Source organism: Equus caballus, chromosome 28 (assembly GCF_041296265.1).
Source record: "Equus caballus isolate H_3958 breed thoroughbred chromosome 28, TB-T2T, whole genome shotgun sequence".
Lineage (NCBI taxonomy): Eukaryota > Metazoa > Chordata > Mammalia > Perissodactyla > Equidae > Equus > Equus caballus.
The window spans coordinates 45,510,045-45,537,430 of NC_091711.1; the positions used below are offsets into that span (position 1 = coordinate 45,510,045).

Sequence of the window (27,386 nt, forward strand, 5' to 3'; positions counted from 1 at the left end):
TTAATACAAAAGTAATGAATATTCCAGGACTTCTGCTGGTGTCATTTCATTCATCAAAAGAGACGCCATCTGAGGGAGTCGCAGCCGTCTGAACACGGGCTTTCTCGGGAGTTTGTTCTAAGAAGATCAACTGAGCCAGACGACTTTGCCGTGAGAAGGCGGATGACAAGACGTGGCTCATTTTGCATCATCTGCCTCTGCTAACAATTACTGTTGATGAAGGGCGGGGGGATAAGAATTTTTAAAGATCTCTATTACCTTTTCTCCGACTTGGATTTCGAGTTCTCCTAATGTCCGACAGCAATTTGTTTCATTCCCATCTCCCCTTAAAATAAAAATAAAAACTTTCTGTTAATGTTTTAACCAAATAAATGTTTATGTGGGACATGCAGAGATCAAAACTATAAGGACTTGTAGGTTATCCATCTGTAAGTGCAAGGTGTGTCTTAGGCACTACCACCTGCCAGGAGTGTGAGCTTGGGCCCGTCACGCCGCTTCTCCACTCCTGTTTCCTCCGCCGTAAAATGAGATACGACACTGCTCCTCCCAGGGCAGTGTGGGAATTGAAGAATGATGGCCAACAACTAACGAGCACTTCCTGTGGCCAAGCCCTACCTCGTTTATTCCTCACAACAACTCTCTGGGTCAGGGGCCATCGTCACCCCAGCTCTGCAGAGGGACTGAGGGGGCCCAAGGTCATGTGTGGGGAAGTGGCGGGTTCAGACCCAGGTGGTCTGGCTTCAGAGCCCACCCCGAACCCCTCTGCTGCTGTGGGCTCCCCGTCCACTCCGCGGTGCCCTCTTAGCCGCTCTGTAAGGGACTTTGTGGTGGATGTGTGTCTATACACCCCTTGGCTCCGGAGGCTTTTTTCCTATTAACTATTTTTGATTTTGCATTATCTGTACATCTACGAAGCACTTCAGAGCCCGTGTTTGGAATGAGCTGTTGGGGTGGGGTAAGGAACGACAGAGGCATTCTGCTCCTCCATTTCACCATATTTATCCAGCGCCTCCTACGCTCAGGTCTGGGGCCGCGGTGGACACCAGGACACTGTTCCCAGTCTTGAAAAGCTTAATGCTAGTGACAGCAACAGATAGGAAATAAGCAAACAAGTAACGTAATTTGAAGTAATGAAAGGCGCCATGAAGGAAATAAAGGAGGCAGGGGATAGATTAGACGGGCTGATTCTTCTGGGTGGGGCAGACAGCAGTGCCATCTGAATAGAGACCCACAAGCTGAGGAGCCCAGAGCCATCCATTCGGAGGAAAGCTCTCCAGAAACAGCAGCAGCAAGAAACCCAGAGGGGGCGGAGTTGGCACATCTCAGGACTGCTACTGCCAGGAGGCCAGGGAGACCGCAGCCCACCCAGCAGGCACAGGAACATGGGGTGAGTTCTGAGATGGAAGCAGATGCCAGCTCCCACGGTGCTGTGGTCGTGATAGGAATCCGGACTTCATAGCAGGGTAAGGGGAAGCCGTCAGAGCCTTTTAAGCAGAAGTTAATCATTCCACGTAGGAGGAAACAGGCTCAGAGGGGTTGAGCACCATGCCCAGTTAAAGACAGAATCTCGCCAGGGATCCAGTCTCATGATTCTATGTCAAATGTAATCTTCTAAATATTGTTTTAATTATGTATTGAATAGATACAAAACGCTATTTGTAACATATGTTTAAGGGTTAAAGAATAAAAATCAGACAAATGCCTGAGCACCTCAGTACCTGTGCCTCGGGAGCCCTCCCGCCCCAGCCTCATCCTCCTCCCTCCCTGCTTCCCCGGTGGTCGAGGCTGCACCAGCCCGCATCACATCTCAACCTCTCCCTCAGCCCCATCCTACTCCGGGGCTCTGCCCTTCCCGGGGTCTTCCCTAATCTACACCTTGCGCCCCAAACTCCGTCTCAGTGTCTGCTTCAGGAACCCAGTCTATTATCTGATATTGACTAAGTATTTATTGGAATGGTATGTCTTATTAAATCCTGTCACTTTTAACCTTTCTGTAAACTTACATTTAGGTTTTTCTCTTAGTGGATTTTACTATTTGTTATCTAGTCAGACAGTGTTTGTCTTTTAAGTGGAACATTTACTATAATCACTGATATTTAGGATTTCCATTTGCCCTGCCTATGCTGCTTCTTCTTGCCTTCTTTTAGGTTGATTCCAGTTTTATCATTCCACTTATTTGCCTTTATAAATTTGGGGATTATTTACTCCATTTTTAATCTTGTAATGGTTGCTCTGGAAATTACAACCTGCATACTTTTCAAAGTCTAAAGTTAATCAAAACTTTTATCTTCCTACTGGACAATGTGACAACTCTAGAACATTTCATTCCAGCCCCTCCTCTCTCAATTTATATATTAGTGCTATCACGTATTTTAATTCTATCCTATTTTTAAATTCCAGCAATCATCATTATTTCCTAGAGTCACTAGTGTTTCCTACAGTCGATAGATATTTAGCCACATACTCGCTGCCACTTTTGTTCTTCATTCCTTTTTGCATCATCATTTCAAACCTTCCATCTGGGATCACTTTCCTTCTACCTAAAGTATGTCCTTAGAATTTCTTTTACTGTGTCTGTTGGGAGCCAAATCCGTTTTGGTTTTGTTCACTCTATGTCGTCAAGGGCATCAAGTTTTGGCTGATTTGAATGTGACCTCGTGAACCATATTTCCAGAAGAGAGGTGCTGTAACCACATTAAGTTCCACCATCAAAAACTCAAGGAATCTGAGCTGCAGCTTTGTCAGTGTCCTAGGATTAAATAAGCCCCAGTCATAAGGCCTGATCATTCAACGACTGCAAAGGGTGCCTCTTATTTTTATACAAGTCAGTGTGAAGAAAGTATGAAAGATCTAGTTGAAAGGCAACCTTGAAAACCATAGGCAAAGGTGCCAGATGTTTCTCCCTTGCCAAATACTCTGTCAGTGGATGAGCATATTCTGTGGCAAGAAGAGGAGAGAGTCCCAGGGGTTCCCACGGAAAAAGTTCTTATTCTTACAAATATAGAACAGAATTCTAGGATGGCAAATATTTTATTTCAGCACATTTTCCCACTATCTTACACTTTTCATTGTCACTGTTGAGACATCACTGTCAGTCTAATTGTCACTCTTCCGAAGTCAATTCAGTTTTCCTTCTCACTGCCTTTAATATTTTCTCTCTGATTTTGATGTTCTGTAGTTTCACTGTGATACGTCTAGACAGGTATTTGTTTTTATTTACCTGGCTTGAGATTCTCAGCCATTATCTTTTCAAATATTGTCTCTGTCCTACTCTTTTTCTTATATATCTGGAAATCCAATAAAACGTATTATTAGGCCTTCTTTTTCCATCTTCCATGTTTCTTATATCTGTCCTCCATATTTTGTATCTCTCTGTCTTCCTGTGTGGCATTCCGTATTATTTCTTCAGATCTATTTTCCATTCCACTGATCCTCTTTTCAGCTGTGTTTAATCCACTATTTTCACCCATCCACTGAATTTTACATCTACAGTTATTATGTCTTTCAGGACCAGAAGTTATGTTTTGGACATCTTAAAATCTGTATTTTTATTGCCTCTTGTTTTATATTCATATATTAAATAAATTCTTTCATTTCTTTAAACACTAGTTTTAGATTCTGTATCTGATAATTCCAATATTCCAAGTCTTGGGAGATCTGATTCTACTGGATGTTATTTCTATTGGTTTGCAGTCCTCATTCTTTTTCTCTTCATATGTTTTCAAGATATTTTGTGTGTGGTCTGATGTTACTTGGCACTTTATCTGTGGAAATTCTTTAAGGGCTAGGTTGAAGAATTATTCCTCCACAGAAGGGCACACCCAGTTCAGGACCAGTTTTAAGTAAATTCCTAGCCTGAGAGACTTTTCAGACCACACAGGTAGCATTATTTCAGACACAGACTTGCATGAAAATCAACTTGTAATTACAATTTTCCCCTATTCCCCCAATGCCAGTGTCAACACAGGCAGGTCTCCTTGTTGTGCCTCTCTGTGATGTAGGTTTATATCTGTAACTTACCCTTACTTGGGGTAGAGGTGTCCCAACCTTATAGGCACTGGGCCTCTGTTAGGTTCCTCCACCTTGGCAGACCCTCTAGGCTTTGTCTCTTGTCCCCTTCACTCCAAATAACCAACAAAACTGAAACACAAATTCACCAGGATTTGGCCGGTACCCTCAAGGCAAAAGCTGGTTTTATAGAATGCTCATGTCTCAGGATCCTAATTTTCACTCCTGCTTGGCCTCTAAGGATTACTTACTTTCTTGCCAGCTCAGTAATGTATTAAAATATTTACTTTTTTTTTTTAAAGGAAGATTAGCCCTGAGCTAACTTCTGCCACCAGCCTTCCCCTTTTTGCTGAGGAAGACTGGCCCTGAGCTAAAATCCGTACCCATCTTCCTCCAGTTTACATGTGTGACGCCTGCCACAGCATGGCTTGTCAAGCAGTGTGTAGGTCCACACCCAGAATTCAAATCAGCAAACCCTGGGCGGCCAAAGCAGAACGTGAGAACTTAACTGCTGCACCACCGGCCAGCCCCAAAATATTTTAATTTTTACCCAGCATTTTAGTTGTTTTCAGTGGAAGGGTGGTTCATGAATACAGCCCACCATATTCCTAGAAAGAGAAGTCTCTATTCACTATAAAGCATTGTCTCTAACAATAGAGAGAATTCAGCTTCAGAAGTAAGTCAGAAATCTTTAAAATTTAATTTTAACATTTAGCCTTTTTGTTTAAGGAAGTAAGTTATGACCTTTTTCATCTCAAATTAATTATTAGACTGAGCTTTCACAATTTAAAAAAATAAAAACAAAAAAAACAAAATGAGAACTCTCCTGCATTCAGTTTTTCCAGTTGTTTGGCTTTTTCAACAAAGAATATTCAAATTAGGTTACTGTCCACCCAACAACCGTATCCCACAGATGGGGATGGTTTTAGGTCAAGAGCATGAATATGCAGTTTATAAGACAACCAGTCCTTGTCTTGAATGAGCCTGGGAATTATCTTAGTACATCACGTACTGAGCACTGACTGACCAGAGCACAGAGACATCCCAGATCATAAAGAGGGTAACACTTCGTCATTCTCGTTGGAACTGCTGCCCTTTTTACTTATGGCAAAAACACATAACATGACATTTACCATCTTAACCATTTTTAAAATTACAGCTCGGTAATGTTAAGTATATTCACATTATTGTGCAACAGATCTCTGGAACTTCCTCATCTTACCAAACTGCGAGTCTGTACCCACTGAACAGCCGCCCCTGCCTCCCCTCTCTCTGCTGCACTCATTCGCACAACTAAGCTGCACCCACGATGCATTCGACCATGGACGCTGTTAGACCGAAATCTGCTAATATTTCAGCACCGAATTTGATTCTTATAATTGTTTACACAATTTCTGAGAAGATGAGGCTTTTTCATTTGGAGTCAGATAATCTGAGTGAATAATTTTTTTACTAAAACAATATTTCCCAAATCGTACACTAGAATCAAAGAACTTTATAGCTACAGACACTAAAGTCCGTGCTTTAACACTCTCGTTTTGCGGATACAGCATATGAGCCCCACGCTTATGCTAAAGCTGTGAAATACAAAGGAGCTCATACAAGGATCTTTTTTTTTATGTTTATTTTCTAGCTACGAAGACATGATCACTTTCCAAAGAAAGACATTAAAAATGCATAAAAATGAATAAATTTTAAGTTGGCATATTAATATTTTTACTTCAAAATTAAAATTCATTATTTTCAAATCTGAAATACATTGCATATAAAATACGTTGATCTGGTTTTAATTTGCTATGTTTCCACTGTTAATATAGTATTATTTCTCTTATTCTGAAATACATCCTATATAGTTGTTAGGACCTTCTCTAAATAAATTTTTTTTTAAAGATTTTATTTTTTCCTTTTTCTCCCCAAAGCCCCGCAATACATAGTTGTATATTCTTCGTTGTGGGTCCTTCTAGTTGTGGCATGTGGGACGCTGCCTCAGCATGGTTTGATGAGCAGTGCCATGTCCACGCCCAGGATTCGAACCAACGAAACACTGGGCCGCCTGTAGTGGAGCGCGCGAACTTAACCACTCGGCCACGGGGCCAGCCCCTCTCTAAATAAATTTTTGACTGAGGATTAACTCCATTAAATTCTATATGGATGAGCTTGAGGCAACACGTCTCCCGTCTGTACCTGGTGACATGATTAGCTGTAATGATCTTATGTCCTAACTCTTATCATTTCAAATCTCACATTTTCATGTGAGCAGAAAAACCACTTACCTCTTTATAACACTTATATTTAGGTCAATTCCACCGAACCTGGACAGGAATTCGTTGTAGGGAACAGCGCCGGAGCTGGTGAGGGGGATCTGCGTGCAAACAAGAAGGTTGACGGCCTGTTAGGGAAGTCGAGCCAAGCAGCGGACAGCACGGGGGCAGCACGATGTAAGGCAGGACACCATTAGCGGGGTGGGCGTTCTGGGGAACACAACTACCTAATCCCAGTGCCTGGGTTGACACACACCCTCAGCAATCCAGTACAAACAGGACGAACGCCAGGATGCCAGTCTGTGCTCAACTAAAAGTCAACAGGTTTTCTACAAAATGATCTAAAATCTAGATCTATCTAAAAAAATAAAGTGAAATTAGTAGAAATACATGCTAATATAAATTTTATATATGTATTTTGTATATATTTATACATATATAAATTTATACACAAATATACACATATATTTATATGTGTAGATACATGTACAAATATATACATGTATATATATATATTATATACAGTCATGTGTCACTTAATAGGGATACATTCTGAGAATACATCATTAGGCAGTTTCATGGTTGTGCAAACGTCATAGAGTGCACTTACACAAACCTAAATGTTAAAGCCTACTGCACACCTAGGCTCTACGGTACTAATCTTATGGGACCACCATCATATATGCTGTCTGTTGATGACCAAAACGTCATTATGCAGCACAGGACTGTATGTTTCCCGAGAGGCTGAGTCCACAGCACAGTTTTACCCTCTGAGTGTCATCTGAACTTTCTGTATATTCATATACTTTAAAGGGGGAAAATAGTCATTTTTAAATTTAAAAATTCTACAAGGGACATTACTGGGTCAAGTGAGTCAACACAGATGGCACATTAAAGTACTATCTCGATGTTTAATTTACTGCAGTTGATAACTGTCCTGTGATTGTGAAGAGAACAGCTCTCATTCTCAGGAAATGCACACTGACGTGTTTAGAAGTGAAGAGCCAGAATATAAGCAACTTCCTCTCAAACAGTCCAGAAAAAAACATCGTGTGTGCGCTGTTTGCGCCCATCATGTGTATCGTTTGCACACACACACCTAGACAACAAAGATCACGAGCGAAGCGAACGAGGTTAAATGTTCCCAATAGGCAGGTCTGGGTAAAGGATATATGGGCACTATTTGTCCTGTTCTTATTCTTACAAATTTTCTGGAGGTTTCAAATTACTTCTAAATAAAAAGTCAAATTTTTTTAAATGAAAATATTTCCCAGAACAGCATTATGAAACTAAAATTACAATAAATACATAATCAATATAAATATATTTTAAGCTTCACACAAATATACATAGTACGATTTCCCATACAGCTGAATGGCTCCCGAGTCTGCACAATCAAGTCTGATATTTACACAGCCCTTAAAGTTCCAGCCTCAAAGCCTCGCGTGGTTATCTCAGTCCTCCCCAGAGCACAAATTTCTCTCTACTACTTAAAACATGCATAACTAGGAAACAGGACCAGAGGGAGTACGGCTCACGGGGTGAGCCTTTGGGAAGCCTTTTCCTGGAAAGGACACCCTGACTTCTATTTATGACAGGGCGATTTTTGTAGATACGATTTTGGGTAGACACTTCAAAGTCTCCCTAATCTTGTAGAAGAAGAGCAAGAACAGACGGGACGTGCAGCTCCAAGACTGGGTGCCCTGGTGGTTTGGGTGGCGCTGAGCGCCAGCGAGGGAGGGGCTCACGTTCGCAGAGCTCACACTCTCTGAACGGGCACAGGCACTGCTCGGGGTGGTTCATGTGAGCTCACTCCTCCAGCCCGAAACCAGCTTCAGAGGCTGCTGAAATTTTCCACATTTCACAGAGCAGGTGTGACCTCGCTGCCATTAAGTGCCAGAAACCTCTGTTCACCTCACGACACTAACCACTCTGCCTATATGGAAAAAGAAAGTCCACCAGCCTATTGAAGCGTTCGTCACACTTCAGGTTGCTACTTAGGGTCCAATTCTAACGGGGCAGACACATTTTGGCAATGACCATTCTCCAAGGCTGATGCCTTAGAAAACCGAAGAATCTAGTCTGAAAGGAGAGGCTCTGCCAAGGACTCGCCTTTTCAGTATCTGTGATTCTGGCAAAAACGTTTAAGATTCAAAATCATCCATAGATGAATCGCTGAAAGCAAATTCTTAGACTGCGGCCGGAGGAGGGTAGTTTTGAAATCAACATCTACCACGTTGGTCAGTATCTTCAAAGACTTCTCTTTCCTCAACCTGACACAACCACTCGGACCAGAAGAGGACTTTGTTTTCCTTCTCTGGAATCTATTTACCAATTCAAATTCTTTTCAAAATGTTTTATTAATACTCAGAGACTGAGGCCACATTTTTTAAAAATTCACATTACCATTAAAGGAAAATAAGGTGCAGGGCAGGTTACAAGCAATGACTGCTCAGCATTCTTGCCCTGATCAATCATCAGAACAGCCTGACATTCAAACATTCGTCACAGGGTCCTGGAATAAAATTAAAGCTGAAGCACATTCACTATAACTGGAAAATTCTTTTCTAAATTTGTTGTGTGTGTGTGAGGAACATTGGCCCAGAGCCAACAACTGTTGCCAATCTTCCCCTTTTTGCTTGAGGAAGATCGGCCCTGAGCTAACACCCATGCCAATCCTCTTCTATTTGGATGTGGGTCGCTGCCACAGCATGGCTTGATGAGCAATGTGCAGGTCGACGCCTGCGAGCCAAACCCGTGAATCCTGGGCCGCTGAAGCAGAGCACGCGAACCCAACTACCATGTCACTGGGCCGGCCTCTCTTTTCTAATTTTAAGGGTGAAATTTCACGAAACATTTTACCAATTTGATATGTTTCCAGCTAAGCTTACATTAACTATTAAAAAAGAAAGGTTGTATCACCACAAGGATTAGTCATGAAAAGATCTAGAAAGGTCTCACATGCTGTGAACTCCAGGCATCAGGATGAGCAGCCTTGCCCTCACTCCCCATGAACTTGGCCAGCTGAAAATGCACCACACTCCAGCCTCCTTGATTTATGCACGGGTCACTGAGCTCAAGCTTCTAGAAAAACAAGCTTATTATTTAAGACAGACTACGAGGACCTGTTTTTTTAAAGTCTTTGAAGTTCTACAGTTCTCAGTGACTTCTTTTAAAAACAGATGTAGCTTTTAAAAACAGATACACATTTCACATTTTCTGTACTTTTCCTCTTCCTGCATAGCTGATTAGCTTGGGAAGATTGTCAAAATTTTAACTTAACATTAGATCATGAATATAGGGAGACATTAGCAGGAAATAATATTTTAACTCTCCATTTGTTATAGATAAAAGTATCAGTTAAATCAAGCTTATGAAGAAACTGATGTAATGTTTGCAAGGAAAAATGTTCTCTAAAAGCAAGAGAACATTACCATATGACACAACAATGCCACTCCTACATATGTACCCAAGAGATGCAAAAGCATATGTCCACACAAAAACTTGTACATGAATTTTCATAAAAGCATTGTTCACAGAAGCCAAAAGGTGTGAAACAGCCAAAGGTCTGTCAACTGATGATAAAGAAAAGGCAGTCTATCCACTCAATGGAATAGTATTCAGCCTTAAAAAGGAAGGAAGAGCTGACTCACCTCTAACATGGGTGAGCCTTGAAAGCATTATGCTGAGGGAGAGAAGCCAGACACAAAAGATCATATATTGTTTCATTCCATTTATCTGAAATGTCCAGAATAGGCAAATCTATTGTGACAGAAAGAAGATTAACGGTCGTCAGGGACTAGGGGAAGCTGGAATGGGGAGTGACTGCTAACGAATATTCTTTTAGGGGTGTTGAAAATGTTCTGGAATTAGATAGTGGTGATAGTTGTGTAACTCTGTGAATATATTAAAAACCACCAACTGGTACATTTTTAAATGGTGAATTTTATGATAAGTAAATTATATCTTAATAAATCTTTTATTAAAAATGTAGATAGAATAAAGAATGACATGTGAAAGAATCAATACATACTATTTGTGAAATTCTGGAAGTGAATAAAGGGGGAACATTTTTTTGAAAAAATCTCTTCATCTTTCTTCTCCCTTCCCTTCTTCCCTGTCCATTCCCCAGTAATTCAGCCCTAAAGTCATTCGATGGGGCAGAGAAAAATGGTGTCTGCAGTGCTGGGGGAGCCATGGTGTCCAGAGCAGCATGTGAGCCCACGCGGGGTGAAGAGGGCATCCACACTGCGGGGGAGGCGGTGCTGGAGAGGGGAGATGAGTCACATACCAGGGAGATGATCAAATAAGTAAACATACTAAGAATAATAGAAGCCAAGGTTCTCATTGTCTGAAAAGGTAGTTACAATAGGAAAAGCAAGAAAACTAGAATGAACCCGGAGGTGTTGGATTAGAATTGGCGGCACTGGTGTGAACTCGTGGTTCATTATACAGAGAGATTGACATAGAAACAAATGTAGATGTAAATACACGTATGTAGGGGAAAATGTATCCCCTAGACCTCTGCCCACTGAGAGGGCCAGGAGCAGCGACATCCCAGCGGCAACGAGCAGCCCTAGTGCCCAGACCCCGGATTTGAATATCTTCTTCCATTAAAAGGAAGCAGAGCTCTTTGGAGAAATGGATGATTCCGGGACCAAGGCAACAAAAGCACAGCGGGATGTGGAACATCTTCCATCAGAAAGCAAGGAAGTGCTCAGAGAGCGACGGGGACGCGTCCAAAGGCCACAGAGACCAACGTGAAGCGGCTCCTACTGGCCAAATTAGGGACAATTTAAACATCAAAATAAAGAATGAAAGTAATGGATCATAACCCACTTAATAAAAGAGGGAATTCTCAGTCCCTGCCAACATATAAATAAGTGAATAAATTGAAAGTTTGATGAGGAATGGAATATTTACATAGTTTCAAATTTTCTCCCACAAAATCCTTATTAATTAAAAAGTGCATAAAGAGTACCTTACCATGAAACAGTCTGACAGATCCCACCTCACGTGACTATCATCAGCAACGGGAGGAACTGAAATCATGTGCACCCTAATGAACGTGATGAGAGGAACACTATCATTTCTGTGATATTCCTGCCCAAAATGCAAGCCTGAATCTAGCCCTAAGGAAACAGCAGATAAACTCAAACTGGGGACAATCTACAAAATAACAGGTCTGCCATGTGTTAAATGAAAAAAGTGCTAAATAAAGGCTAAGGAAAGACTGAGTAACTGTTCTAGACTAAAGGAGGCTGGGGAATATGAACCAAGTGCAACGCCTGGTTCTGATCTGGATCCCACAAGACATGCATGGAGCGACTGGCAAACCTGCCTGGATCCTGGGGCCGAGACAGTATGATGAGCTGATGCTGATGTCCTTAACTGATGGGTGGTTATACAGACCAGTGTCCTTGTTTGAGGAAACGTACACTAACATATTTGGGGAGATAGAGCGACTTACTCCTAAAAGCTTCAAGAAAAAAAAATTGTCCTTTACACTATACTTCCAACTTTTCTGCAACTTTGGGTTGCTTTTTAAAAAATTACAAAGCAGAAGAAGTTGTGGCAGAGAAAGCTCATAAAAGACCAACCTTCCACAGAAAACAACTATAAGCTCTGGTCAAAATACAAAAAGTAACTATCTAAAGGCTCTGGAGAGTGAGCAAGAGCAGGCAGATTTTGGAAGAAGTCAAAACTTAGGTGACAAGTATGGAGGGAGTTTCCTGGTCTTAATGGTTTTAGCCTAAGAGCAGGCCTCAGTCAGGGCCCAGCAAACAGCGCCTAAACCCCAAAAGAAAACCCACTGTCTTTCTGGCCTGAAGATCCAGCACACAGAACCCAAAGCAACCGCAGCCACTAAAAATGTGAAGGGAGTCTCAGACGGGAGACAGGAAGAGGAGTACACTGTCTGGGTACTAACTCTGCCCACGTTTCCAGCCGCCGCCTAAACCACGCATGCGCAGGTCAAACCCAAAGCGACCCACCTAAAGATAAGCTCTGAACTGAGACACGTGTGACGGCCTGATGCCGGCGAGACAGTGTGCAAGTTAACTGTCTGCCAAAGGACAAGTATCAACAGTCTTCGGGAGAGCAGAACGGAATCCAGTCTCCACAGCACAGCATCCACAGCATTTAACGCTGCGCTGGCTCATAAACGGCCATAGCCATTCGTGGCTGTTGAGCGCTTGAAATGTGGCTAGTGCAACCGATGAACTGAATTTTCTGTTTTATTTAATGTTAAGTAACTTAAATTTTAAAGCTAATTCAGTTACTGGAAAACTTTTAAGTATGTTTAAAACAACTGGGTATGTGAATCTAGCATCTTAATTGTAAATTTTATGAAACCTAGATATAGATCAAGTAGTTCCAATGGAAATTTCGTGTCTGAATTGAGGTTTGCTGTAAGTGTAAAGTACACACCAGGTTTTGAAGACTCACTACACAGAAAAGAACATAAAATATCTTATTAACAATTTCTAATAGTGATTACATGTTGAAATGAGATAATATTTGAGATGTATTTGGTTTAATAAAATATTATTAAAATTAATTTCACCTGTTTTTTATTTTTATTGTAGCTACTAGAAAATATTAAATTACATGTGTGGCTCACATTACATTTCTATTGGACAGTGCTGGTAAGGGATAGTATCCAAATCTACTCAAATACAAAGAATGAGAGAAATGTGACTCTTCTCAAGGGAAAAAAATCAATGCAGAATAACCCTGAGATGACCCAGATGTTAGAATTATCAGACACGGACTTTAAAGCAGCTATTTTATCAACGCTTAATGAATTAAAAGAAATATGCTCATAATTGAAGGAAAAAACAGGAAATCCAAGCAGATAAATAGAGATTATTAAAAAAGAACCAAATGGAAATTCTAGAACTGAAAAACGCAACGTCTAAAACTTACAATTCACGGAATAGGCTTAATAGCAGAATAGAGATACTAACGAAGAGTCTTCAACTTGACGATAGATCAATAAATATTACCCAATCCCAAAAACAAAGAGAAAAAAATATTTAAAAAGATGCACACAGCCTCGAGGGCCTGTGGGACAACACCACATGTCTGAGAGAGGAGAGGATGGGGTAGAAAAAATATTTGAAGAAATATTGGCTGGAAACTTCCCAAATTCAGTGAAAGACAAAATTAAAGGGAAGAGAAAACCTTGCAACAGTACCACAGTATACTCAAAACACACAAACAACAAACACAACGAACACAACAAATAGATCTGCAAATATTTTTAAAAAGAAGAAAAAAAATCAGTGAAAGGAAGGAGAGTCAGTCCCTGAGGTCAAGACTGGAATTCAGGAACGCCTGAAATTCCCTGGGCTGGTTTTTTTCCTAATGTGTAATTCCCCTGTGGGAAAAGTAAGCAGCCTGGGGTGGGTTGCGGTATTCAACAAGTTCTAGAAAGAAATAGGCTTTCAAATACTATGAAATAGCATGCAGCCAGACTCTGATTAAGACCTAATGAATAAGATACATGTTTGTGTGTGTGTGTGTGTGTGCGCACACACACATGTGCAAACTCAGTTATTGGGTTAGTGGGCTGGAAGGCACGCTACTGATACTTCCACCCAACTTCTCCACTCTTGTATGACTAGATATTGATCCCTGTGGATTTATTCTGAGTGTTTAATTCCTACTGTATTGTGTATTTCTTTTTTAACGGCCCTGAGGGCACAGAGCACACCAGATGTTCACTGTTCATACCTCCCTGGAACACAACACCACCAGGAGGCCCAGGGGCCCATCCTCCACATCCCTCCCCAAGTAAACGCATTACCCCTGCTGCAAACCCTCCACTGGCTCCCTCCAGCCTCCAGGACAGAGGTCAAACTCCTGATGTGACTTCTCGGGACAGGCTCTCTAGCCATAACCTGACACACGTCTCCTCACTTCAGCCAGAAATGACTCCACCCAGTTGCCTGAAGAAACGTGTCATGCTGGTTGAGGCATCCAAGCTTCCACACAGGCCATTCCCTCTACATAATGCCCTTCCCTTCTTCTTTCATCTGCCTAATACCTAAAAACTAAATGTCCCTTCCTCCCCAAAGCCTTCCTGGACCACCATCCCTCAGATTTAGACAGCTCTCTGTCCTCTGACTGTCACTCCTCCCTGTAATCACCCCGTCCAGCACCCACCAACATGTCCGCAAGTCTCTCTGGACCAGGATCCCCCCAGGGCAGGCCTGCCTGAGTGCTCCACCTCGGGTGACCATAGTGTTGCCACAAGAACAAAGGCCGAAATACTCAGTTCCAAAATATAAGCTGACCAAATACCTTTTACATGGAAGCCTTAAAAAAAAAAATGACGGTAATAGTGCTACACAGAAAATATGACCCAAGAACGTGTTGATCGTCCCAAATCTGCCAGAATTTGATCAAACTAATTGTGAAAAATGAACAAAACTCTAACTGCTCGTTTGGGACAGTGGGGAAGAACCAGCAGGGGTCCCACACTCCCGTGACCAACTTCATCCGCTCCGCGGCCGGGTTATTCTAAGTCGTTACACATACTTTACCTGAGCCAGCACATCTTGGAACTGTTCTCTCGTGAGAGGCAGCAGGAAGGTTGTGATGACTCTCCTCAGGTCGCTCTTGGACACCGTCATGCTCTGACTGGTATCGAGTAGCTGAAAGGCTTTTTTCAACTCATCTCCTTTATTGGTAATTTTTTGAAATAAAATCCGTTTAACATCTAAGAAGGACAGTATTGGATTTGCAAGAGCTGTGGCTATAAAAGAGAAACAGCTATTTATTAAATGTGCTTAAAACCAAGCTACCAAACACCATTTCACTGTGTACTAGAATCCAACCAACTTCTAAAACAGTATTTCTTCCACTACACGTGGGGTCGCACGTCCGATCATTAGGTGACTCACGATGGTAAATCAATAGTCATTTTCCCACCTCTGAAATTTGGTCAATATAAAATAATAGTAATGACATCAGAAAGAAAAAGAATGAGGCAAAGATAATCTCTCTATGAAGGACTTATGTCACGACAAGTGAAAAACGTGGATATTGGAATAAAACTTAGTTAAGAATCAATATCATTTCAAACGAATCTTTCAAATATCATATTCACTTTCATCTTCTTGCCAATTTTTGAGAGGAAAACGTAAGTCTTGAATTTAGATCATTTCTTTTTCAAACACAAGGAAGAGGTGAGAATACGCTAGACACCAAAAAGTAGTGAAAGAATGTTCAGAATGCTCTAAATCAGCGTTCAGGGGGCCTGAACTTCCTGGGAGGAAAAGGAGCAGTGTCCTGGTGTCATGCATTATGTCCCAGGGTTCTCCGTGTCACCAAAGGAGAGCCAACACACCAGAGGCCTCCCTCCCCTCTGTCTAAGATGGAAACAGCTGCAGAAACAAGCAAATACAGCAGCTACAGATCAACTCACGGCACCAACCAGTATCCTAAGCGTAAAGAGCTGATTATTCCATCCGGATATTTTATGACCTACTAGGGAAAGAGGAGGCTAAGAATAATGGTAGTTTGGTAAATCTCCTCTATTTATTTATGAGATTGCGAAGGCTCGGTGACCACAGTTTATTTAGTAGCTCTGTCTTCCATAGTAAATTCTGGATGGGTGCTAAACGTCTTGAACGTTGCCTCATCTTTTACAAACTTATTCACAAGCAGGAGCTAGGGAAGGCTGACGCTGGTTATTTCCCTTCACACGAGAATTTCTTATCAAGCTATTGAACCTTCCCAGCATGAGGACAGTGGTGGCTTTAGTCTTGGGGTGACCTAGGCCAGAGGACAGACTCAAAGGACAGGATCTCAAAGCGCCAACTTGTGCCACTCAGAGGGCACTCAGGCATTTCCTCACGTCTGTAAGATGCCCTGAGCTGTCTTCTGCTGGGGGTAGAAAAGCAGAGAATGCGTCGGCGCCCTGGCAGTCACTCTGCTGTGGAGATCTGCTGTGTGCCCTAACCACAGCAGCAGCATGGCAGGCCCTGGGGACCACTCTGCCCCCTCCCAGGGACTGCGCTGGCCATCACCAGTGCTTCATCACCCGGCTGAGGGCCAAGCACACACAACCCATGCTGGATGCTGGGGATGTCTCTCACTCACGATGCCCACGGCCTCCTCAAGGGAGGGCCTTACTTAACTGGGACACACTAGAGATCCAGAACAGAGGGTGGCTGACTTGGGTGACAGAATGAAGGTCTCAGGAAAAGCTCCTTAGAGGAAAGAGGTGACACTTCAACTGCAATGTGGAGTCCCCAAGAGTGAGAGGGGCTGGCAGTGGAAGGTGCTGTGGAGGACAGCCAGCCCAGGCAAAGGGAGGAGGAGGGGGCAGCAGAGGAGGCACCAGCCAGGAGGCGAGACTGCAGACGGCAGCAGGAGCCAAATCCTGGGCGGTCCTGCCTCCATCCTCGTGCTCCGGCTACGGGATGCCACGGTGGGATGTTCATCACGAGACCGATACCACCCAACTTTCATTCCTAAACTCCACCCTGGTATCACATGGAGGAGGGACAGGAAGGGGAGGAGAGTGATGGTGGAGAGGGTATGTTGGGTAACTACGGCCTGCTCAGGCAAGTATTAATGGAGGTCGATGCTAACGTGATGGTCATGAAGTCAGAAGCAGGGGTGAATAAAAGAGAGGTTAAAATAGGCAGGGTGGAATCTACAGAATCTTCTGATTTGATGTGCGGGGTGAGGTAGGGGAAGAGGATAAAGTCTATGTATGCGGTATGGGTGGCTGGGCGCGTGGTGACACCCTCACTGAGAAAGGGAATACTGGAAGATGTGGCAGATGGTATTTTCCACAATGGACTCAACAAGATCTCCATCGTACATGCTCTTTTTACAACGTCACGTTAACCCTCCAGAAGGTTCCATCAAAAAGTGGGGCATATGCGCCTTCTCCTTGAATCTGGGTGGGCCTGTGACTATAGCAGAAATGACACTATATGATTTCCAAGACAACATCACAAAAGGTGTTACAGCTTCTGCCTGTTCCTCTTAAGACGCTCACACCAGTGGCCACACTGTGAGGAAGTCCAGAAGCCACACAGAGGCCACGTGTAGGTGTTCTGGCCGACAGCCTCAGCTTAGGTTCCATCCAAGAGCCAGCATCGACTGCTGGCCATTCGAGGGAGCCAGCCTTCAGAGGTCAAGTCACCCCCTCCTTTGCAGCTCCCCCGCTGGGACCTGCCCAAACTGCATATCTGTGAGCGAAATACGTGATTGCCGCTATTTCAAGCCTCTATGTTTGGGGGTGTGTACCTAGTAATAGAATCCTGGAACTGAAGAGAAAAAAGTTTGTGGGAAAGCTAATGAGTTCAGTTTGGGATATCTAAGTGGGATGTCTGTTTGAAAACTGAATCCATAAATCTAGAAGTTGGAAGAGGGTGGGGCTGAGACACAGGTGTGAGAACTGGCCACGTGGAAGCCACGGGGGAAGCAGGCAGGACAGGAAGAGAAGAAAGGAGACTCGCAAAACACTGACCTTTAAGGAAGTGAAATTCATTCACTCAAAAAATATTTCTGAGTACCTAGCATCTTTCAGCCACTGATCTAGGCACTGAGGGCACTACAGTGAAAAGACAGGCAAGGTCTGCTCCTGTAGAGTTTACGACCTGGAGCGGGGAAGACCGACCCCAACAGATAAATAGATAAATTGTACGGTGACGGCAGGCGGTGGGAAGGGACGCAAAGATGGTGAGACAGAACACTGAGGTGCCATGCGGCAGAGGTGGCTCTGCGTGGCGCCGTCAGGGAGGCCCTGCCTAAGCAGATTGAGGAGCTGAACCAGAAGATCAAATGAGCCAGCCAGTCATGAAGCTGGCGTAGGAATGTCCTCAACAGGGAAAGAGCCCTTCAGCAAGAATGAGCTTGACGTGTTCCGGAAAGCAGAAGGCCAGTGTGGACAGAATGGCGTGGGCCAGTGAGACGGAGGGCAGCGATGCTTAGCTCAGGTCGGGGATGCCTCGGGTGCCTGCACAAGCACTGGGGTTTTCTCCAAGCAGGGGGGTGAGCCTCTCGAATATATCTTGTTTTTTAAAAATCACTGGCTGCTACGGGGAGAATAGATTACAGAGAGGCAGGAAATGAGGAAAAGAGGCCAGAGAGGAGGTAATTCCAAGAGTCCAAGAAGAGGTGACTGTGGGCTGAACCAGGTGGCAGCTCTGGATGTGGGGAAAGGAGACAGATCAGAGATATAACCTGGAAACAGAGCAGACAAGCTCCTGCGGATAGATTGGCTCGGTGGGGTGGGGACAGGGCGGGGTGGGGCAGGGTAGGGGGCGGGCAGGGTTGGGGGCTGAGGAAGAAAAGAAATTAAGGACAATTCCTAAGTGTTGGACTTGAGGAACCAGATAAACGATGCTGACATTTACTGAGACGGAGAACACTGGGAGTCAAGAAATCTGTGTGGCCAGTTCATGTTTGAGATGTCCATGAGATGAAGCCCAAGCAGAAAGGTCAGGCAGGCAGCTGCAGGGTCGATCTGGAGCTTAGCAGGGGAGTCAGAAGAGGGCATTCACTTTGATTGCAGGTGATACGTAGGCACATGGTACCAGACACTCATCTAGGAGAGGGCGGACAGGGAGAGGAGGACTGGGCACAGAGCCTGAGGGAGAAGAAGGGGCTTAAATCTCCCACAAGGCTTCCCAGACGCTCAGGAGGGGCCGCTCCCTGCTGCCTTCTCATCTCTGACGGTCGCCTGGAATCTCAGAAGCAGGTGATTCACATGGAGAGGCCGCGTGATTCAATGTCGCTAGTGAACACTCGTTCTCCCTCCGTCCACCCAGCCTGGAATCCTCCTCCTGCTCCCAGTGTCACAGAGGGACCCTTCTTGTTAATTTATGTTTCCATCTTGAAATCTTTCTTCAGATTTTTCATGTATATTTTTAGCTGCTTTCCAAGAAGCCCCATCTTCGCAATCGATATTTCTAATTTAAAAGTATCAGAAAATATTGATTTGAAATTACTTGAAGGAAAACTTTTTATTTCATGTGCCTAATGCAACTTCTGAGATTTAAAATGAAAGCAGTTACCAAACTTGCATAACCTGCTAGTGGGAGTACAAATTGATAGAATCTTACTGGAGGGCAATTTGATAGAATTTTCTACATCCGTTTAGGATAAAGAAAGTCACAACAGACTGTCGCTCTCACCCTAACAAGGAGAACAAGTAGGATAAGCTTAAAAAGGTAGAGTTTTTGAAACCCACCGGTGAACCGAGGATGCAGAGAAACTAAATTCCAGAAAGGACAAGCCATTCCTCAGAGAGAAAAGACCCCTGATGCCTTTCATCCTTGCAGAGCCATGGGAAGAAAAGCAAAATCATTCTAGGGGCTGGCCCGGTGGCTCAGTGGTTAAGTTCACACATTCTGCTTCAGTGGCCCGGGGTTCGCAGGTTCGGATCTCAGGTGCAGACATGGCACTGCTTGGCAAGCCATGCTGTAGTAGGCATCCCACGTATAAAGTAGAGGAAGATGGTCATGGATGTTAGCTCAGGGCCAGTCTTCCTCAGCAAAAAAGAGGAGGATTGGCAGCAGATGTTAGTTCAGGGCTAATCTTCCTCAAAAAAAAAAAAAAATCATTCTAGACAGAGGTAAGGAAAAAACAACCAACTATTGAGCAGCCACATGTGGACTGGTGCAATGGATTTGCACACTGGGAGCCTGGTCACATGGGTGCATGAGCAGCACAGCAAAGGTGGGGGAGGCACGGGGCTGCACGATGCCCGAGGCCCACAGGGTCTTCTGCAAGCGTAAGACAGCCATGCACCAAGGCCGGGGAGTCCAGAGGGAAGAACTGAGGCGAGTCCCTGTGAGGCACATGGGGCCTCCCCTGAGTGCCCCTCAGTGGCCCACTGCAGACTGGAGGCAGGATGTCAGAGTGGAAAGAGACCTCCTGAGGTACAGGAAGCTAGGCTGGAGGACAAAGAGCGCTCCCCAGAGACCCTCCAAAACTGGCAGCCGGCCTGTGAAGCAGAGATCGCCCAGGTCTCACCAGTGGTCAGAGCTCAAGACCTGGTGAGGGAAGCCTCAGAAACCAGCAGCGCCCTCGACCCAGCTGCGACTGCAAAACGGCCCCACACAGCCCAGTTCAGAGATTAAGCTGAGCCAGCCCATGGCACAAAGCCGAGAAAAAAGGGCATTCCTTTCTCTCGTGGTAAATATTATTTACTTCTGCCTCTACTGTGTTTTACACAAATGTCTGATATTAAATCTTTTTAAAATTGCAAGACAAGTAAAGTAAGAAAAGGTGACGTAATCAAGAGCGAAAGCAATCAGATGACCCACAGAGAGAGCGGATGCAGAAACGATCAGGTGTGTAAATTAAGGACGATAAACAGGTTAAAGAGCTTGAGGGAAAAACTGACAACATGCTGAATGTATGGGGGGTTCAGTAGAGAAATGGAAACTAGTTTTTTAAAGCACGTGAGAAAGCTAGAAATTAAAAATACAATGTCAGAAGTGAAGAACTCATTTGATTTGCTTAACAGTAAACTGCACACGAAGGAAGAAAGGACTAGTGAATATCGAGTCAGGTCAACAGAAATTATTCAAACTGAAATATAAACATAAGCAAAAAACATTTAAAAAGGAAACTTTGGGGGTCTAATATCTGTGACTCACAGATTCACCCCATGAATTGCGCTCATTTAACATGAGTTATACAAGTACATGCCTACATATATATGTGCATGCGTGAAAGAAGCCAGCCAAACACTTACTGGTGGCCACCTCTGCAGAGGAAAATGGTGCTAGGAGACATTATATATATGCATAAAATTAAAAGTAATTTTTTAGGGGCCAGCCTGCTTGCATAGTGGTTAGGTTAGCATGCTCTGCAGGGTCAGATCCCAGGCGCGGAGTACACACTGCTCATCAAGCCGTGCTGTGGCAGCACCCCACATAGAAAATAGAGGGAGACTGGCAAAGATGTTAGCTCAGGGCCAATCTTCCTCACCAAAAAATAAAATAAAATAGAAAATAATTTTTTACTTTAAGAGAGAAAAAATAAATCAGTATGTTAAAAAATACCATCAGTAAAGATAAAAGGAAAGTGACAAATGAAAAAGAGACACTGAGGGCACATAGACAGATAAAGGATTAACACCTTAAATACAAAGAGAGCTCAGACAAGCCACTAAAATGACCAACCCACAGTGGGTAAATGGGCAAAAGATATGAAAAGGCAGCTTACAAAAGAAAAAGACATACACCTGATAAACTTAAGAACCAAAGTTAACCTTACTGTGAGAGATATGCAAATGAAAATCACATAGAATATTGTTTTTGCACACCAAATGGACTAGACGTAAAAGATACTATTCTGCCTTAGGATACTTAGAAATCAGCCCCTTTATCTGTTATTTGTGGGGACGTCCAGGCACAGCTTCCTACAGGGCCCTTCGGTAGGATTCATCAGGAGCCTTAGGAGTGTGAAAGCCCTCGAACACAGCAACCCCACTGCACTCCAGCCTTGAGCACTATCAGAAAGTCAGCTAATATCCAAGGTATATTGTAGACGTGGAGCTCCTGGACTGGAACAGATTTATTATTGACAATCAATTTTTAACCCCCATCCATTCTCCCCATTTTCCTTAGAAACAGAAACCCTGAGATTTGGGTAGACACGTGGCCGTCTGAAATAAAGGCTGGGCCCCCAGGCTGCCTAGTAGGTGCACGTGGCCACGTGACCGAAGTCTCACCAGCTGTGAGAAGCACAAGGGTCAAGTGTGACTTCTGACTAGATCACCTTCTCCCGCTAACAAGGCAAAACCCAACTTGTCCTCCCGTTCTGTCCCCTCTGAGTCCCTCTGGTTCCTTGGGTTGTGCGCTCACAGTGTTCTGTACGAGCTCACGTTGTGACGTTTGCCTCACTCCACTGGAATTCTTTATCTCCCTCTCAGACCGTGAGCTCCTCCAGGCCGGGCCCTCTACTGGATCCATCTCTTTATCCTCAGTACCTACGACAGTTCCTGTCACATACAAGGGCTCAGAAAATGTTTGGGAAGAAAGGAAAATATATATACTTTTGGAAAATTATAATGTCAAATTGTATTGCTTTAAAACTGAGTGAGTGATCCAAATGAGTTGAAAACTTACGTCCACACGAAAACCTGCATGCAAACAGTTATAGCAGCTCCATTCTTAATTGCCAGGACACGAGAAGAACCAAGATGTCCTTCAGTAGTGAACAGATACACAAACCATGGCACACCCATACAAGAGAATAACATTCAGAGATAAAAAGAAATGAACTATCATACCATGAAAACACACGAAGGAGCCTTGAATGCATGCTGCTGTGTGAAAGAGGCAATCTGAAAAGGCTCCATACTGTGTGATTCCAACTATATGACACTCTGGAAAAGGCAAAACTATGGAGACAGTAAAAGGATCAGTGGTTGCCCAGGATTGGAGGGGGGAGGGTGGAAGAGATGGAGCACAGGGCATTTTTAGGGCAGTGAAACTGTTCTGTATGATGCCGTAATGGTAGACGCGTGTATCTATACATTTATCAGTGCACTCTGATGTAAACCGCAGACTTCAGGTAATAATGTATCAATAATGATTCATCAGTTGTAACAAATGCACCTCACTAAGGCAAGATGTTAACAACAGGGGAAACTGGGGGTGGGGAACATAGGGGTGTATGGGAACTCTGTACTTTAGCTCAACTGTTCTGTAAACCTAAAGCTACCAAAAAAATTAAGTCTATTAGTTAAGAAAAAACTGAGTGAGGCAGGATACTAGATAGCATAGCAGTTAAGTCCATGGATTCTGGAATCACACCGTCTGGGTTCAAACCCTGACCCTGCCACTTAAAAACTACGTACATTTTGGGTAAGTGGCTTAATCAGGCTGTGCCTCAGTTTCCCCATAAAGAAAATAGGGACAATAATAGAATCTGCTGCGCAGCTTCACTGTGAGGATTAAATGACACATGCAGCCTTCGTACAGCCTGGTACTCACTAACCACACCCCAGCCATACCTACCACAGTATTATTCGCTCACGATACTCACTTGAAGAAGAAGGTCTGAACACATTTTGGAAACTATTCCTCAAATCCACTCTACACGGTGAAGAATGGGGTCTTAAAGACGTGAATTTTCGCGTGTGAGGATACGAAATTTGCCCATCTGGTATAATCGCCATTTTGCACATTAAATCCCTGTGATATAGAAGAGAACAAATTACATTATCTCAAGCATGGGGGGCAAATGTGGCCAATCTCCCAGCCACTCCTCCTCTGAAAAGATAGCCAGAGATTACAAAAATGCTGCTAGGGGCCGGCCCAGTGGTGCAGCGGTTAAGTGCACACGTTCCACTTCTCAGTGGCCCAGGGTTCGCAGGTTCGGATCCCGGGTGCGGACACGGCACCACTTGGCAAAAGCCCAGCTGTGGCAGGCGTCCCACATATAAAGCAGAGGAAGATGGGCATGGATGTTAGCTTAGGGCCAGTCTTCCTCAGCAAAAAGAGGAGGATTGGCAGTAGTTAGCTCAGGGCTAATATTCCTCAAAATAAAAAAAGAGAGAGAGAGAAAAATGCTGCTAGCCATGACCTTCTTGCCAGTGTTTCAAAGACTATTCTTAAAGTGAACACAAAATCACAATTTTAGACTCCTTGTTTTTAGCAGAGCCAATAATCTTCAAAAATGGGAAAATAAAGAAACTTTTGAATAGGAAAACCTGCCTGCATCTTGAGTATCACTGACTCATTTCTTTGGCAGGCAGTAAGGGTAGAAAGTGGATTCTCTGAGGTCTCTTGAAGTGCCTCACTGTACATCCAACACACAGCTGGAGGCAGAGCTGAGGACAACAGCACCAAAAATGGTGGAGAAAGCACCTCTGAAGATCCTCTCCTCCATTAAAGCAATGAGAACTCGGGCAGAAATTGTCAGAATCAACTGTTTCAGAACTCTGGACACTAACCAAAGGTTCACAGCCATCCAGGGGGCCCTGACTCAGAAAGAGGGCAGAATCTCAGTATGAACATCAAGTTTTATGGCTTTTCTTTTCCTGAGGAAGGTTAGTCCTGAGCTAATGACTGTTGACAGTCTTCCTCTTTTCTTTTTCTTCCCCTGAGGAAGATTAGCCCTGAGCTAACATCTGTGCCAGTCTTCCTCCACTTTATATGTGGGTTGCCACCACAGCATGGCTGACCAATGGTGTAGGTCTATGCCTGGGAGCTGAACCCACATACCTGGGCCTCCAAAGCAAAGTGCACCAAACTTAACCGCAAGGCCAGCATTTTAAGTTCCCCTATTCCCATCTTTCCACCCTGAAATCTTCAGCAGCCTTGAAACCAACAGTGTGCAATCACATTGAAAACCCAGCAGGCTGACAGCCAGTGGAAGGAGCAGACGAGGGCTGGAGCTCCTTTAAAGCCCTATTACCAGAAGATTTTCATTATGTGACCTACCCGATGGTTCCCTGAAAGAGTCAGTCACAAAGCTGTCTTTATTTGAACTGATTCAGAGCTTTCCCAGTAAGAACAGGATATCATCAAAAGGTATTTGTTGAAAAAAAATCAGAGGCAATTGTTATTTAAAATCTTAGCTGCCTGAGGGGTTGGTAACAGATGGAGCAAATAACAGACTAAAGAAAAAGATTAAAGGGAAAAGCTGGGGAATGAGATGTCCACAGGGGCTTTGAGAAGCTCCCACACATTGCTAAGAATCTAGAAGGCCACTTGCAAGCGTAGGACTGTGAGCATGTCCAGGGTTGTGTGCTTGACCAGGGAAGACCTGAGAAGGCCCCAAACTCTCACCTCTGGCTGACCTTGAGGCTCTGCACAGGCAGGAAGTGAAGGCTAAGGTAGAATTGTGAACTGCCTGGCTGAGTGTTGAAGGAACTCTCCATTACACACAAAGAGCCTCTCAGCAAAGATCAGAAGACTTTTGTTTCCAGGCATTTAAGGAAATCTCTGTCCAGTCATGAGCTGACCGCTAAGCTACCCAATTAGAGACTTCAGTGTCTACACATGACAAAGAATACAGACTTTACAAAGTTAGTTGAGAAAAGTCACTACACAAACAAAAAAACATGGAAAGAGAACATGATTTTAAGAATTGCCACATTATTAAAATGTCTAGTTTTCAACAAAAAATTTATGAGACATGCAAAACAAAAAAAAGGAAGTATAGCCCATACATACTTATCTTCAGAAGCCATACAAGGAAGAAAAGAGTGGAAATAAATATTTAAAGTGTTGAAAGGAAAAAAAAACAACACCAACCAAGAATTCTGTATCCAAAAATATTATCCTTCAAAAGCTAAAGACAAATAAAGCTTTTATCAGACAAAAGTTGAGAGAATTTGTCACCAGCAGACCTGCTTGTAAGAAATGTTAAAATAAACTCTTCAGAAAGAAGAAAAAGTCATACGGGTCAGAAACTCAGATCTACATAAAGAAAGGAAGAGCACTAGAGAAAGAACAAACGAAGGTAAAATAAAGATATATTCACCTAATAGGAGTTCCAATGTACATGAGGCAAAACCTGACAAAATTAAAAGGAGAAATAGACTCTTCGACAATAATAGCTGGAGACATCAACATTCCACTTTTAATAATAGGACAACTAGACAGAAGATCAACAAGGAGACAGAAGACGTGAGCAACACTGTAACCCAACTAGGCCTACTAGAGCTCTAAAGCACACTTGCCTAACAGAAGAAGAATGCGCTCTCTTTTCAAGGGTGCATGGAGCATTCGCCAGGACAGACCGTATGCCAGGACATAAAACAAGTATCAGTAAATTTTAAAGGACTGAAAACATAAAAATATATTCTCCAACCACACTGGAATGAAATCAGAAATCAATAACAGAGAGAAGTCTGGTAATTCACAAATATGTAGAAATTAACACACTCCTAAATAACCAATAGGTCATGGGAAAAAAATCACAAGATAAATTAGCAAATATTTTTAGACGAATGCAAATGAAGGCACAACATACCAAAACTTATGAGATGCAGCTAAAGCAGTGCTTCGAGGGAAATTTATACCTGTAAACACCCATATTAAAAAAGAAGAAAATCTCAAGTTAATAATCTGACAATCTTCCTTAAGAAATTATAAAAATAAGAGTAAACTAAAACCAATTTTGTAGAATGAAGGAACTAATAAAGGTTAGAGCAGAAATAAATGAAGTCAAGAAAAGAAAAATAGGCAAAACCAACAAAATGAAAAGTTGGTTCTTTGAAAAGATCAGAAAAACTGAGAAATTTTAAGTTAGACTGACCCCCCAAAAATGATAAATACTCAAATTAATAAAATCAGGAATGAAAGAGACGACATTACTACTGACCTTACAAAAACAAAAAGGATTATAAGGGAATACTATGAACAACTGTATCCCAACAAATTGGATAACTTACACGAAATGGAAAAATTCTTAGAAAGACACAAACTACTGAAACTGACTAAAGAAGAAACAGAAAATCTGAAAAGACCTACAATAAGCAAAGAGAATGCATTAAACAAAAAAAATTCCTGCAAAAAGATCTCAGGACCAGAGGGGTTCACTGGTGAATTCTACCAAATATCTTAAAAAGAATAGTCCAAGCTTATCCTTTATAAACTCCTCCAAAAAACAGAAGAGGAGAGAACACTTCCCAACACATTCTATGAGGTCAGTATTACTCTGATACCAAAACCTGACAAAGACATTAGAAGAAAAGAAAGCTAAAAACCAATATTCCTTGTGAATATAGGAAAAATTCTCAACAAAATACTAGCAAACTGAATCCAGCAACATCTAGAAAGAATTAGACAGTAGGACCAAGTGGGAAAACCCTAAAGTATTACACACACACACACACACACACAACTATTAGAAATAACAAACAAATTCAGTAAGGTTGCAAGTACGAGATCAATATACAAAAATCCACTGTATTTCTATATACCTGCAATGAACAATCTGAAAATAAAGTTAATAAAACAATTCCATTTGCAATAGTATCAAAAAGAATAGAATACTTAAGAATAAACTTAACAAAAAGTGTACAATTCACACACACAAACTACAAAACATCGTAGAAATAAATTAAAGAAGAACTGAATAAATGGAGAGGCACTCCATGCCATGGGCAAGACTGCAATG

The 27,386-nt window shown here is 42.9% G+C and overlaps 1 protein-coding gene across 6 annotated transcripts in view; it reads right to left on the minus strand.

Moving 5' to 3' along the window:
* EFCAB6 (EF-hand calcium binding domain 6) overlaps positions 1-27,386 on the minus strand; it is a 232,240-nt gene that overhangs the window by 187,846 nt on the left and 17,008 nt on the right. For all 6 annotated transcript variants that reach the window (XM_023631419.2, XM_070254171.1, XM_005606763.4 and 3 more), the window contains exons 4-7: positions 23,301-23,449; positions 14,819-15,030; positions 6,282-6,370; positions 259-325 (exon numbers count right to left, since the gene is read on the minus strand). In XM_023631419.2, coding sequence (XP_023487187.2) covers positions 259-325; positions 6,282-6,370; positions 14,819-15,030; positions 23,301-23,449 — 517 coding nt within the window. The remainder of the gene's footprint in view (positions 1-258; positions 326-6,281; positions 6,371-14,818; positions 15,031-23,300; positions 23,450-27,386) is intronic.